The sequence below is a fragment of the Natrix helvetica genome (genome assembly GCF_964273705.1).
Source record: "Natrix helvetica genome assembly, chromosome: 1".
Lineage (NCBI taxonomy): Eukaryota > Metazoa > Chordata > Lepidosauria > Squamata > Natricidae > Natrix > Natrix helvetica.
Window position 1 is genome coordinate 142,278,741 of NC_138548.1, and position 12,783 is coordinate 142,291,523.

General features: G+C 37.4%; 1 protein-coding gene across 1 annotated transcript in view; it reads right to left on the minus strand.

The window, feature by feature from the left end:
* The window catches only part of ZRANB3 (zinc finger RANBP2-type containing 3), an 89,044-nt gene that overhangs the window by 45,454 nt on the left and 30,807 nt on the right, over positions 1-12,783 (minus strand). Inside the window, exons 4-9 of the mRNA XM_081935088.1 lie at positions 11,008-11,186; positions 9,169-9,400; positions 8,136-8,221; positions 6,695-6,866; positions 5,536-5,664; positions 3,952-4,071 (exon numbers count right to left, since the gene is read on the minus strand). Of these exons, the coding sequence (XP_081791214.1) occupies positions 3,952-4,071; positions 5,536-5,664; positions 6,695-6,866; positions 8,136-8,221; positions 9,169-9,400; positions 11,008-11,186 (918 nt within the window). The remainder of the gene's footprint in view (positions 1-3,951; positions 4,072-5,535; positions 5,665-6,694; positions 6,867-8,135; positions 8,222-9,168; positions 9,401-11,007; positions 11,187-12,783) is intronic.

Below are 12,783 nucleotides of genomic sequence, written 5' to 3' on the forward strand. Positions count from 1 at the left end.
GTAGTCAACTGGTTAAATTGATTCAATAAAAATATTTGGAGAGTTTAGAAGCCTGTTATGGTATCTGAAGTTGCAATATCAATTTCAATACATTTTAAATATTGCAGGACAACAATTCAAATTAACAGGATAGTATCTACAAACTTAATTATGTAACATGTACAAATCATAAACAAAACAAGCAAATGTAGCCAAATTGCTTGAAAATACTCTTTCTTGCTCCGTGTCAAGAACAGCCAGCTTAAAAAATTAACCTCACCAGCACTTTTGACATTAGCATTATAAATATTATATGCAAGAACAGTTAAAGCTATCCTGTACAAATGCAAAGAAGAGAACCTTGCTGACAATGAGCTCCTGCTTGTAGAGCTGACAGTTAAGAAATTTGGAGAAATAAAAGCCTTAAGTTTGCCTTCCACAACAATTTATTCTGCATATGAAATTGCAATGATTCGGGTATATGTGTCCCTTCTACCCTTTACTATTTAAAAATAAATTTCTGTTTTGTTTTGTTTTAAAAACCCTAAAAACACAGAGACCGAAGAAAATTGCTGTATTTTCTTTTGCAATTAAAATTACGGATCATTTGAAAACCCAAATTTGTATTCAGTAGAAAAAAACCACCAAAGCTTATTCAAATTTATCTTAGCATCTTGGATGCCAAGGAAACAAGAAGTCAGGAATTAACCTCCCTATAAAGCTGTACACTATACTGCTTATGGTTTATAATTAGTTCCTTAGGCCTTGACCTATCCACTTAACTGCTATTTACTATGTCCTGAATTATAATACATTATCCAGCACATCTTCCATCTTATCTATGTAAAAAAAGTATCATTACTAAATTTCCAGTAAAACTCTACAACAGCCTGCTCAAAGATCCTCTTTTGGTTAAAACTGAACATTTTCTTCCTTAACCTCTAATGCACACTATCTCATAGTGCACAGCTCAGCAAATATTTTGTGCTGGTCAAAAGTAAAACTCTGTTAGAATAGGACTGCTGAGCAAGCACCTTACTACCTTGCTGCCTTTAAAACCTGTGAAATGGCTTATTAGTGTGACTTGAGTAATACATTCTGATTACAACCTTATGATCCCTATGCATGCACTTTAAAAAAAAAATAAAGTCAAGACTACCATAAACTAAAGTTTGTTGTGAATTACATTTGAGTCCTGGTGGCTTACATGTATACCACTCTGTTTTCTTAGAACTGATTCACATTGCCTTCTTCCAAAAATCTTGATTTTATCACCTAGTATAGATCCCTGGATTTCTCAAATGGTCCCTCATGGGACCATTAGACATGGCCAACTCTGCCTAAATTTGCATATTAGCCAAAGTTTAACCATTGCACTTGGAGCTGAGGCATGCCGTACTAATTTGCTTTAATTTAACCCCCAAAATATAAGAAGTATTGCTATTGTATACAGATATTTCACTGTTGCTTGTTGTTGGGGGTTGGAATGTCAAAGTTGAAAATAATGAGGAAAATACAATTGGATTGTAGGGCCTAGGAAACAGGAAATGAATCAGGAGAATGACATTGGTTTCTGCAATCCAACAATTTCTTCATTGCTAACGCACACTTCAAACAACCGAAACCAATGCCTATGTACATGGACATCACCTGAGAAACACATGCAAATAAAACTCACTCCATAATTGGTATAATGAGATGGAAGAATTCATTTAGAACAGCAAAGATATATCTAGTTGCTCACTCTGGAATAGATCATAAATTGCTTTTGTTGAAGTTCCAAGTACGCTAATGCAGAAGAACAAGTCACCCAGTTTCTAGGCTATCATCTTGAGAATATAGCTACCATTTTAAGGAGACAATCAGAAATAGTTTTTGGAGCTCAAGGTATATAGCAATACCAAAGAAGATTTAGCAGGGTGCACAAGCTCTCATAAATATCTTTAATTTCACATGCTAACAAAATAATGCTTAGAATCATTCAATGCAAATGGGAGTCCCACCTGATAATTGAGATACCACATATTCAAGCTGATTTTAGCAAAGGAAGAAAAAGACATTATGGTTGATACACTGGATATAACTGGATAATGAAAAAAAAAATCAAAGAATACTAAAAAGAAGTCAATATGTGCTTCATTGACGAAAGAAATACATTTGATTATGTAGGCCATGGCATGCTGTGGAATGTTCTTAGAAAAATGTGGCAGAACATGACAAAGCAGACTGCCTTTAAATCAACAAGAGAATAAGACAAGCCTCCTTATTTATTCAGTCTTAATGATGAATATGTATAGAGGAATGCAGGATTAGAAGCAAATGAGCAAAGTTTTAAAACTGGAGAAAGAAACATTATTAACCATATATGCTGATTACTACTCTGATAGTAAAAAATTCAAACACTCTAATAATTAAAAGAGCATAGTGAAAATGCGGGACTAAAATTAAATATAAAGGTCAAACGAATGACAACAATTACAGGCTTAGGTTTTACTTGTTAGCCTAAGAATTATCGAACATTATTGAAAAGGTCCATGTGTTCTGTCTTTTAGGATCAATAAGCACCATTAACAGAACTAGCAATCAAGAAATACACTAGAGAGTAGCACTTGACAGAGTTGCAGTGAAGAACCTGGAAAAGATATTCAAACATCATGCTACGTCTATGGTCAGGGGTGAAATTCAGCAGGTTCTGGAGAATCGGTAGCGGAAATTTTGAGTAGTTCGGAGCACCAGCAAATACCACCGCTGGCTGGCCCCAGAGTGGGGTGGGAACAGAGATTTTGCAATATCCTACCCCCGGAGAGGGGTGGGAGTAGAGATTCTGCAGTATCCTTTCCCTGCCACACCCCCAATCCACACCCACAGAACCGGTAGTAAAAAAAATGAATTTCACCACTGGTCTATTTCTACAAAGATCAGATGGTACAGGCAAAAGTTATCCCTGTGATAGTCTATGCTAGAGAAAGCTGGGACTTTGAAGGAGAAGGATAAGAAGAGTTTTGAATTCTGATGTTGGGAAAGACTCCTGAGAATACCAAGGACACCAAGAAAACAAGCAAAAAGATCATCAGACAAATCAGACTAGACTTTTCTGTTGAAACAAAAATGACCAGGCTGAAATTATGCTACATGAACATATTAAGTGAAAACCCAGCTCTCTTGAAAAATCCAGAATGCTTGGAAACGTGGAAGGAAAGAAGAGCAACAAAAAGAGAATCTTAACAACCAGCAACAAGGTGAATGGACTTTATTACAATAGTGATGGGTTCAACTCTTGGGGAAAAAAAGGGTCAGGATAAGGATAGATACTTCATTTGTCATTAAGAATCAACACTATCTTGATGGCAATCACATACATCAAAGCACATATATTGGTATATGATACTTGTTAGTACAATAAGATCCAAAGTTGAGCAACACTTTTAGAGGAAAGGGGAAAGCTGCAGTGGGCTAAGACCAGATTGTGGGTTTGGACAACAATAGACTTTCTCTGTGGTCTTTACATGGACTAAATTTATTAATCTGAGTACTATAACCTCCTACATTGTTCCAGAATTAAGTCTTTAGTACACTGCTGTTGGCCTTCCAACAAGTTGTAACGGGTCACTTATTTACTGTAAGTGAATAACAATTGGGGTAGGATCTTCCTCTTTCTGGCACCCCTCCCCAAATATTTTGGGACTGTTATATGGCTACCTGGGTATTTTGAAATTGCAGCCCCAACATAGGTGGAAAGTTCCATGCTGAGTAAAGCTAATGTAAGCTATCTGCTTATAACTGTTAATTTTCACTTAATAATTGTTTATTTTATAGAGGTTTTTAAAATATGCCACAGTGGAAAATATGTCGGTAGTCAAGACGGTACAGACACAGGCTTACTCTTTTTTTTTTTTTTTGTAACTATGATGTTCACGTTTACATTTTAATAAGAGCCTCCAATAGCAATCTAATTCCATAAAGCATATTTACCTTGCTTTCAATCACTGCCTCTGTACATGCCTGCAGCATACTTAAATGATGAGCAAAGACCAGAAACTTCAGTTCTTCATTCTCCAGAAGCATTTTAATATAATCCTTCACTGCACCTGCCTAAAATATAGAGGAATGTTGGAATCTTATTGTAATTATCGAGAAAAGGAAAGGCTAAGGGACGACAACAAAATACTGAGGTAACTTAAGTTATAAATTAAAACAGCGTAAATAAACAATTAACTTCTTTTTTAATCTATGTATGTAATCAAATGTAGATTCAGGCTAAGAAAAAACAAACTATGGCATATATTGTATTATATACTGGTTCATCTACTTCAGGGGTGTCCAAACCTGGCAACTTTAAGACTTGTGGACTTCAACTCCCAGAATTCCCCAGCCGCTGGCTGGGGAATTCTGGGAGTTGAAGTCCACAAGTCTTAAAGTTGCCAAGTTTGGACACCCCTGATCTACTTCATCATACTGGCTCATCAATTCCTGTAAAGAGTTTTGTGCTATTTATGTTCAAAGCAAACAGGCAAGCGTGACAAATAACACACACACACACACACACACACAAATTAATTTGCAATCTCTTAAGATTTGGAGTAAACTATTTTTTGAATGGAAGTATTTCTACCTAACTGTGACTAGGAATTCTTCTATTCAACAAAGACTAATAAAATGTCTCCCAGCTCCCTGTCTATTCAGCAATCCAAAATACTATATCCCAAATTATATGCAGAGAAGCTGATTCTCAAGATGGTCTTTTAAAGGGTTATGTCATGCAGCACAAAAAACTAACTAAAGAAGTCCAGTTTGATAAAAAGATTATCACTCACAGTTCCTGAAATTAATATTCAAGTGCTGTTGTTAAGAAGTAATATTAGTTAAATGTCAGATCATATATTTGTTATCGTACAAAACTTTAAGTAAAATAAAGTACTTATTACAGCTTAAGTATATTTTTGACAATATATATTAAGATGAGGCAGTTTATGGACAAATTAAAAGTAGAATTTAGTTTGGAAGCTGTAGGGAATGAAGAATGGTTAACAATAATCTCCCACGTTGATCTATTCATAGAAGCTTTTGCTGAATCTGGGCCTTACAGATGGAAAGATATTTTTTTCTGGTTTCAAAATCTTTTTGTTATAAAAATCTGGATGCTTATAATCAGAATACCACTTTATGCAGGAAGAGGTGTCTCTTTTGTTGTAGTACTCTTTGGAATACCATCCCCCTTCCCCCCGAAATTCACGTGGTGCCATCCTGACTGTGCTTAGAAGGGCCTTGAAAACTTCCAAGCCCTGGGTTGAGTAAATGGTGTGTCTTCTATATTTGGGGAGACAAGACGGTTGAATTTGCTCCCCCCAGAAGTTTGGGGTTTATCATTTCTATCTGTAATTTGCTGGTATTTTTTAATTATGCACCGCTCGAGTTGTTGTAGAGCTGGCCAGCCTTGTAAATTTAAATAAATAAATAAATAAAATGAATAATCTTTATCCAGCTGAGCGTTAGAGAAAAGCAGAATAGAAATAGCTACTACATTTTAATAACACTCACAAAGCATTTCAGGATTACCTTGGCAATGGCAGTCTGCTTAAACATACGTGTAATTAGACTCATCACTTGGACAAAGTCATCTTTAGTAGAGTCTAAATCTGAAGCCCTCATTAACTTCTCCCACTCTTCAAAGCTGGTATTTAATTCCTGCATAGGGGGAAGCAACATTTAGAGGCAAAAATGTGAAAAGGCAAAACAATTACATTGTCTCTGAATCATACCATGTTTTCTCAACAAAGAACAATAGACTCTAACCTTTTTCGCTTAGCAATGTCAATGCATTGCGGCGGTCATTGATAAATTCCTACCATGTATGGAAATTTACTGAAAGACTGAGAGAAAAATAATAAAATAGGAAGTATAACTCATTTTACTTCAATCATAAACAAAACCATGTTTTTGAACATTTCAAAACTAGAACACTATTTAAATCAAAATCACTATGTAAATTGTTTCTCAGCACTGCATTTATATTATCTTGCTAAAATACTTCTTTGTATGTATTACTCAGATAATGTATTATGTGTATTCAGTAATATCACAATATTTTAGAAATGTAAAGAAATCAGTATGCACCTTATTGCATTGTTTTTTTTCTGTGATGTGCATATATACTGCATGTTTTTTTTCTGAACATGCAATATAAATTATAGTTATTCAAATATTGGCTACTGGCTATAGTTGCTAGGGCTGTGTGGGCCTTTGGATTTGAGGAGAAAAAGAAGAAGAAATGCTTTGGAATGCATAAGGGCACTCATCCAGCACCTGCCAAAGAATTCCTGAAATTAAATAACTGAATATTCAGCAGACAGATTATCCTGGGAAAATGCATATTTATTACACTATTTAAAACAGAGCCTCGATCCTTGAGTCCACATTCTATTTATCATCAGCACTTTATCTATCAGAATTTCCACCACAACACAATATCCCCCTGCCAGTAAAGCTGTTTTTTAAGTCAGAATAATGTTCTATTTACCCTGTATGACCTCGTATTTTACAAGGAACCAGTTAGGTTCCCTATAATAGCAAAACTGAGCAGAACTACTGAACTTGTGCAATCCTTCAATGATAACTTTTGGAACATGGCCATGCTTCTGTATACTTCCCAAACTCATCATACCTATTGAAATAGATCATGATTGACATATTTCTTGACATGTTAATATCATCTTACTTTAGCAGTATTTTTAGGAAGATCAAAATGTATCCGTTGCCTAATTTTAGGTGGCAATTGTGTTAAAACTTCACTTTTCATTCGCCTAATCATTACGTTGCTTAGTAATTCATGCAGTTCATCTAAATTTGAAGCTCCTCTGCAGTCCCACTGTTGTCTTTTACCAAAATATCTGGAACAAGAACAATAAAAATAGAACAGCTAATTTAAAACACTGTACCATTTATTTCTTATTAAATTAGATATATATGTTCATACGAGCTTCTTTCCAAAGGAGGTAAATATAATATACCCACGGCATTCATCCAAATCTTAAATATCATTATGTTATGATTCATATTTAAGCAATGTTATAGTTTAATATAGTAGGTTCAAATAGCAGTCTGTTTTGCCTATATATTTTGTTACTAATGGTAATAAAGCTAAGGCAGCTTAGAAAGTCTCGAGTCTGATGGTGTCCCACAGTTCTATGACTCAAATCAAAGCAATAGAACAGGGATCTCCAACTACTGGGCTGCGGCCCATTCGCAACTGGGCTATGTGAGTGTGGGCTGGTCCGCATGCAGATCAACTCACATGAGCAGCAGAGTTGGGCAAGTTGAGTTGTGTGCGCGTGCGCGCTACCTGACTCTCATGCAAATCGGGCTGCATGCACATGCATGCACGACAGCCCAACACTGACACAGTCCGGTTCCCCTCTCCCCCCCCTCAGCCAGGCCACCAAACTGCAAAGGTTGGGGATCACTGCATTAGAATATGTGGCAAACCCTTGCACTGATATAGGATTGTTTGGAGGTAATCATGGACAGAATGTTTCCAAGCCATCACTATCACAATAAAACCCCAAAAGCACACATCCAGAGATCCCATCCATATGAGCAGTGTATGAGTTATGAAAGAAAAGGGAGAAATTTTGTTTTGCAAAGTTTAGACTTACACACGGGCATTTTGCACTAGGAAGTTATACAACAAATTAACTACAATTTTTCTACTATTACCTTGAAGTAATAAAAATAAACTTTTTAAGCTAAGTTTGCAACAGCTCAATTATTTCCTCACATTTCATAACAAGCAATGCTTATTGTTGTAAACAGTACAATAAATATTGTTCTTCAAATTTTTGCATACTGGAACTAACTTGAGTTTGCAAGATTACATCATGATTTTCCCCTTTTCCATTCCATCACATCTGATTCTCAGAGATTGCCTGCATGAATCTCTGAAGTTTCCCTGGCAAGGTTTTTCAGAAATGGCTTGCCATTGCTTCCTTCTTAGGGTTAAGAGAAAATGACTGGGCCAAGTTCACTCCACTGGCTTTATGCCTAAAGTGGGAGTAGAACTCAAGTATCCTAGTTTCTAGTCTTATGCCTTAATCATTACACCAAATTGGAACTGTACACCATGAATACATCTATGTGTAAAAGGATGAAGAAGTCATTACCTGACATGTGCATTGCAGTATTTTTTTGCATACTCAATCCATGTGCCAAATTTCTGTGGACAAAGTGCTTCTAGTTGCATGAACAGCTGTTGAAATTACAATAAATATTGTTAAAATGCTCATTGTCAGAAATCCTAACTGAAGCCCATCTCTTACTAAGACTTTAATCAGCATAACTTCATCTATTATTGAGGTAAAATCAATGATACCGTGCTTCCCTGTTTTGATTCCCGAAATAATGCTTGGCCTTATTTTCAGGCAGGTCTTATTATTTTGGAGGCGCAGGAGGCTCCTTAACCTCGGCCTGTGGCCCATGGAACAGCTGATCTGGAGAGGGCTGGAAGTTCTGTCCATTTCTGGCATACTCTTGCCAGTACTAGCATCGCTGGGCCTGCCGCTCTTTTTGCGGCCACCACTAAGAGGAGTGCAGTAGCTAGGATTTGCAGGAGCAGCCTCCGTGAGGCTGTTCCGCGTGGATGGCAGGTGCATGTGGGGCATGTTCCTCCCTTCCCCCCCCCAGGAAATGGCGGGGACTAGCTGGGAATGCATTTAAATATTTTAGGGGAGGGCTTATTTTAGGGGCAGAGCTTATTTTAGCGCATGCACTCAAAAGCCCGATTGGGCTTATTATCCGGGGAGGTCTTATTTCCGGGGAAATAGGGTACTTCCCAAATAGCATCAGTAATGTCACTGATGCAGGTACTAAGCTGCAAAATTACTCCAAAAATCATTTTAATAATTCAAATTAAAACAGATTTCTCCCCTCTTCCCTCCTCTATTTTTTTCCCATTACTTTCCAGCATGCATCAACTCTCGGATACCAAAACATATGTGGTAATTATGATTGAATATACCATTATTAGAAACCAGACATCTGAAATAACAACCCTATGTTTACCACCAATCAGAGTGCAAAAGGGAATTTGAACGTGCAAGGGATGGAGAAGCATGTACGCCCAAAGCACATCCTCACCCTCCCATAATTGTTTCACCATGGCATGCATTTCATAGGTTTTGAACATGGTTTCCGAACCTCTTCAGGTCTTCCTAAAGCAGGAGTTCCGGTGAGGAGAACAGCTCGAATAGCATTCTGTACGATAGGCAGCAAAATCTTGCTACGAACTGCATTCCTGGATTTCATGTAATGGGACTCATCAATTATTACTACTTTGAATTTCTGTTTGCATAAAGTATCTATTAAAACATGAGCATCTGACGTTAAGAGACCATAACCCAGGATAGTCACTTTGCTTTTAGGTATTTGCCTAGAAAATGAAAAGAACAAAAAAAATAGTGACTAAACTATGTTTACATTAATCAGCCATAGCTACCTATTGCTTGAATATATGTCTCATGCATAACTTCATTTATATTTAAACATGTTTAGACTATCTACTCTAAGGGCTTCAGAAAATTTACAAGTATAAAAAAAAAGTCGCTATTAAAAATCTTAAGTGACAAGTGCTTCTTTCAAAGGTTCTTAAATGACCAATATTATGAATCTCTTTTAAGGTCAGGGGTGGTTGCTACTAAGGCATAAGATGGTTTGTTCACAAGCATCTTGTTTCAAATATCCCACTAATTTCTTTAAAACAAAATTTACTAAATTATATCCATTCATCCTATGGCAGTGATGGCGAACCTATGGCACACATGCTGGAAGTGGCATGCAGAGCCATCTTTCCAGGCATGCCAGCCGTTGCCCATTGCTCTTCTGGGGTCCAGCGCTGGTCTTCGCGCACAGGAGCTCCGGAAACAGGAAGAGCAGTTCCCTGGTGTGCATGCGTGCGCCAGGAAGCTGAGCTTCTGGTTTCCCGGCGCACAACTGGTGCATATGCACACACCAGAAACCGGAAGGTCTGCTTCCCGGTGTGCATATGCTTGCCAGGGAACTGCTCTTCCAGTTTCTGGTGCTTCCGTGCGTGGGCGCTGGGGAGCTACTCTTCCAGTTTCCGGCACTCCCCTACACGCATTTGTGCGCTCCCATTTCGGTACTCGGTGCTGAAAGGTTCGCCAACACTGTCCTATGATGAACAGAATAAAAAGTTACCAAGGTGATCATCATAAAGAGCTATTTTTGAATAGTAAAAAAAAAAAAACATTTATTTTAGCCAGTGAGACTGCAAAGTCTCCAGATTACGTGTGAGTCACTGTAGCTGTGAGAGTTGATATTAACTGGAAAGCTCGGAGGGCAGCAGTATCTAGGACAGTGCTGCATCAGCTTCCCCTCATGTGCTAGTGGTCCCAAAGGGATGGCTAGAGTTCGAATATTTAAAACACCCTTATTTGGGAAGCAAAGAAACTCATTGTGTGTCTGTAGAAACCGGAGCCTTCAACCCATTACCTACAGCAGCATGCACTCTCAAACACAAAGCATCGCCCAGTCCTTTTAAGTCTTTGAAAATCAACATAGTAAGGAATGAAAGCAAATATTGAAAAGGTTTTTTTTTAATTGAATGATATAATTAATACCAATCATACAAACATGAGCTTCCTGTCTTCCTCTTCTCACCTAATAACTGCCACTACTGACACTAACTGTTTGGCTCATCTCTTTTAAAAACTTGAGACAAAATATTCGCATTGGCAAACTGTATGATGTAACTGTATGACATAACCCCAATCAGGGCCTCAGAACAAGGGGGGGGGGGGAATAACACAGCTCTTATTCTGTCTTCCAGCTTATTATGTCGTTTTTCTATTAGTGCTCCAGCATTGGAAAGCAGTTTATTAATTCCAATTCTTCAAAACAAATGTCAGTTTTTCCATTTCCTGCTGAGATTGTACGTACTCCGCCCTGTCTAACAAGAAAGTAGATTAAACCATCTGGTACCCACTTTAAAAATAATGCCATTGCTAATATATCACTCACCAAATGTCAGTTTTATTTTGTACAACGATGATATCCTCTGGACAGAGGTCCGGAATCCATTTTTCCATTTCATCAACCCAAGGGTACCTCAGGGATGAGGGCACCACTATTAACAGAGGCCATTCATTTTTATAGTGGTATGATACAGCTATTGCTTGGATAGTCTTCCCCAAACCCATCTAAAATGCAATCAATTGAAAGGAGAAAAATATACTGTTCGTGATAGCTCTTCATCTAAAGGCATAACTAGATACAGATATACTAGGGTTGTTACATGCACAACAGTAGCTGACCAATCTATCAGTATAAAATAATGGTGAAGTAATCACATTTTCTACTTGTACACATGAATACCAAAAATTACATTTGTCCCTTAGCACTCTAGTCATTAAGCTTGGGACACTTCTTTGGAGCTTTATACTGTACAATTGTGTTTTCACCATCTTAAATAAATTTTGTGTCATCTGCAAATTTGACATCATAACTTGATATGCCTAATTTTAATTGTTTAAAAACTAGTAAAATTACAATGAACCTAAATCAGATCCTTGGGCCGCACTTCTTATCCCCCTTCATTGTGAAAATTATCCATTTATTTCTACCCTTTGTTTATTGTTGCTCAACCAGTTGCCAATCACTCAGAAGATTCTCTTGCAATTCTATGACTGTTTAGCTGGATATAAGTCATTGGATATGAGATAGGCAGAAAATAAGTTATAAACAAACAAACAAACATGCTAGTGTGTAATTAAAAGACTGCATACATATATTCAGTTATAAATAGAGTTCTTTTGTCATCTTCATTCACACTATTTCTCTAAAACTAAATCAGTGTAATTGTAAATGTGGTAATTGAGTGATAATGAATATATTCATGAATATTTCTCCAGCGAAATGGACCGTTCCTTACACAATATGTGTGTAGCTACCAAAATCAACAAAATAAGTGTGCATTCAACTGGAGGCGTCAAAATTGTTAATAAAGCAGCATGCCCATTCTTCTCCAAATTATTTATTTATTTAATTTATGTGCTACCCATCTTGTCCAGAGAAGACTCTGGGTGGGTTACAAACATTATAACTGCTACACACACAAATAATAAAGCAAAATATAACAACAGTAATAAATACTGTTAAAAGATAGGGAGGGAGGGAACACAAAGTATACAAGGAAGGGTGTAGTCTTTCCTAATCCAACAACCACCTTCGGAGTGGTGCACCTCCATTGGGGTCCCAGGCCAACTGGCAGAGCCAGGTCTTCAGGCCCTTATGGAAAGTCAAAAGGGTGGGTGCAGATCTCACGTTGGGGGTATGATGTTCCAAAGGACAGGAACTTCCTTGACTGACAGGGTCTGCAGCATGCCTCTTCTGCTGGCAAGGGTGAGATGGGCCAATCCCACTGGAGCAAGACAGTTCTTCAGATAACTGGACCCATGCCAAGAAGGGCATTAAAGGTAATAACCAACACCTTGAACTGCACCCAGAAGCAAACGAGCAGTCAATGCAGTTTGCGAAATAACAGTATAGGAGTCTCAAGAACTGCCTGTACCCAAATTATGGCATTAATTTTGTTAGTTTATTAAATTTGTTATAGCAACCACATTCCAAAATACTCTTGGGCAGGCACCACTATTATTAGTAGTAAGGTAAGCTTTGGAAAGGATTTCAGAATTTTATTTTGAGTTTAAGGCATCTCTCGCAGGTTGTTTTCTGAACTAAAAATAACTAGATTGACCCAGATTCAATAAAGACACAAAGCACTGGAAACTTGGTTTT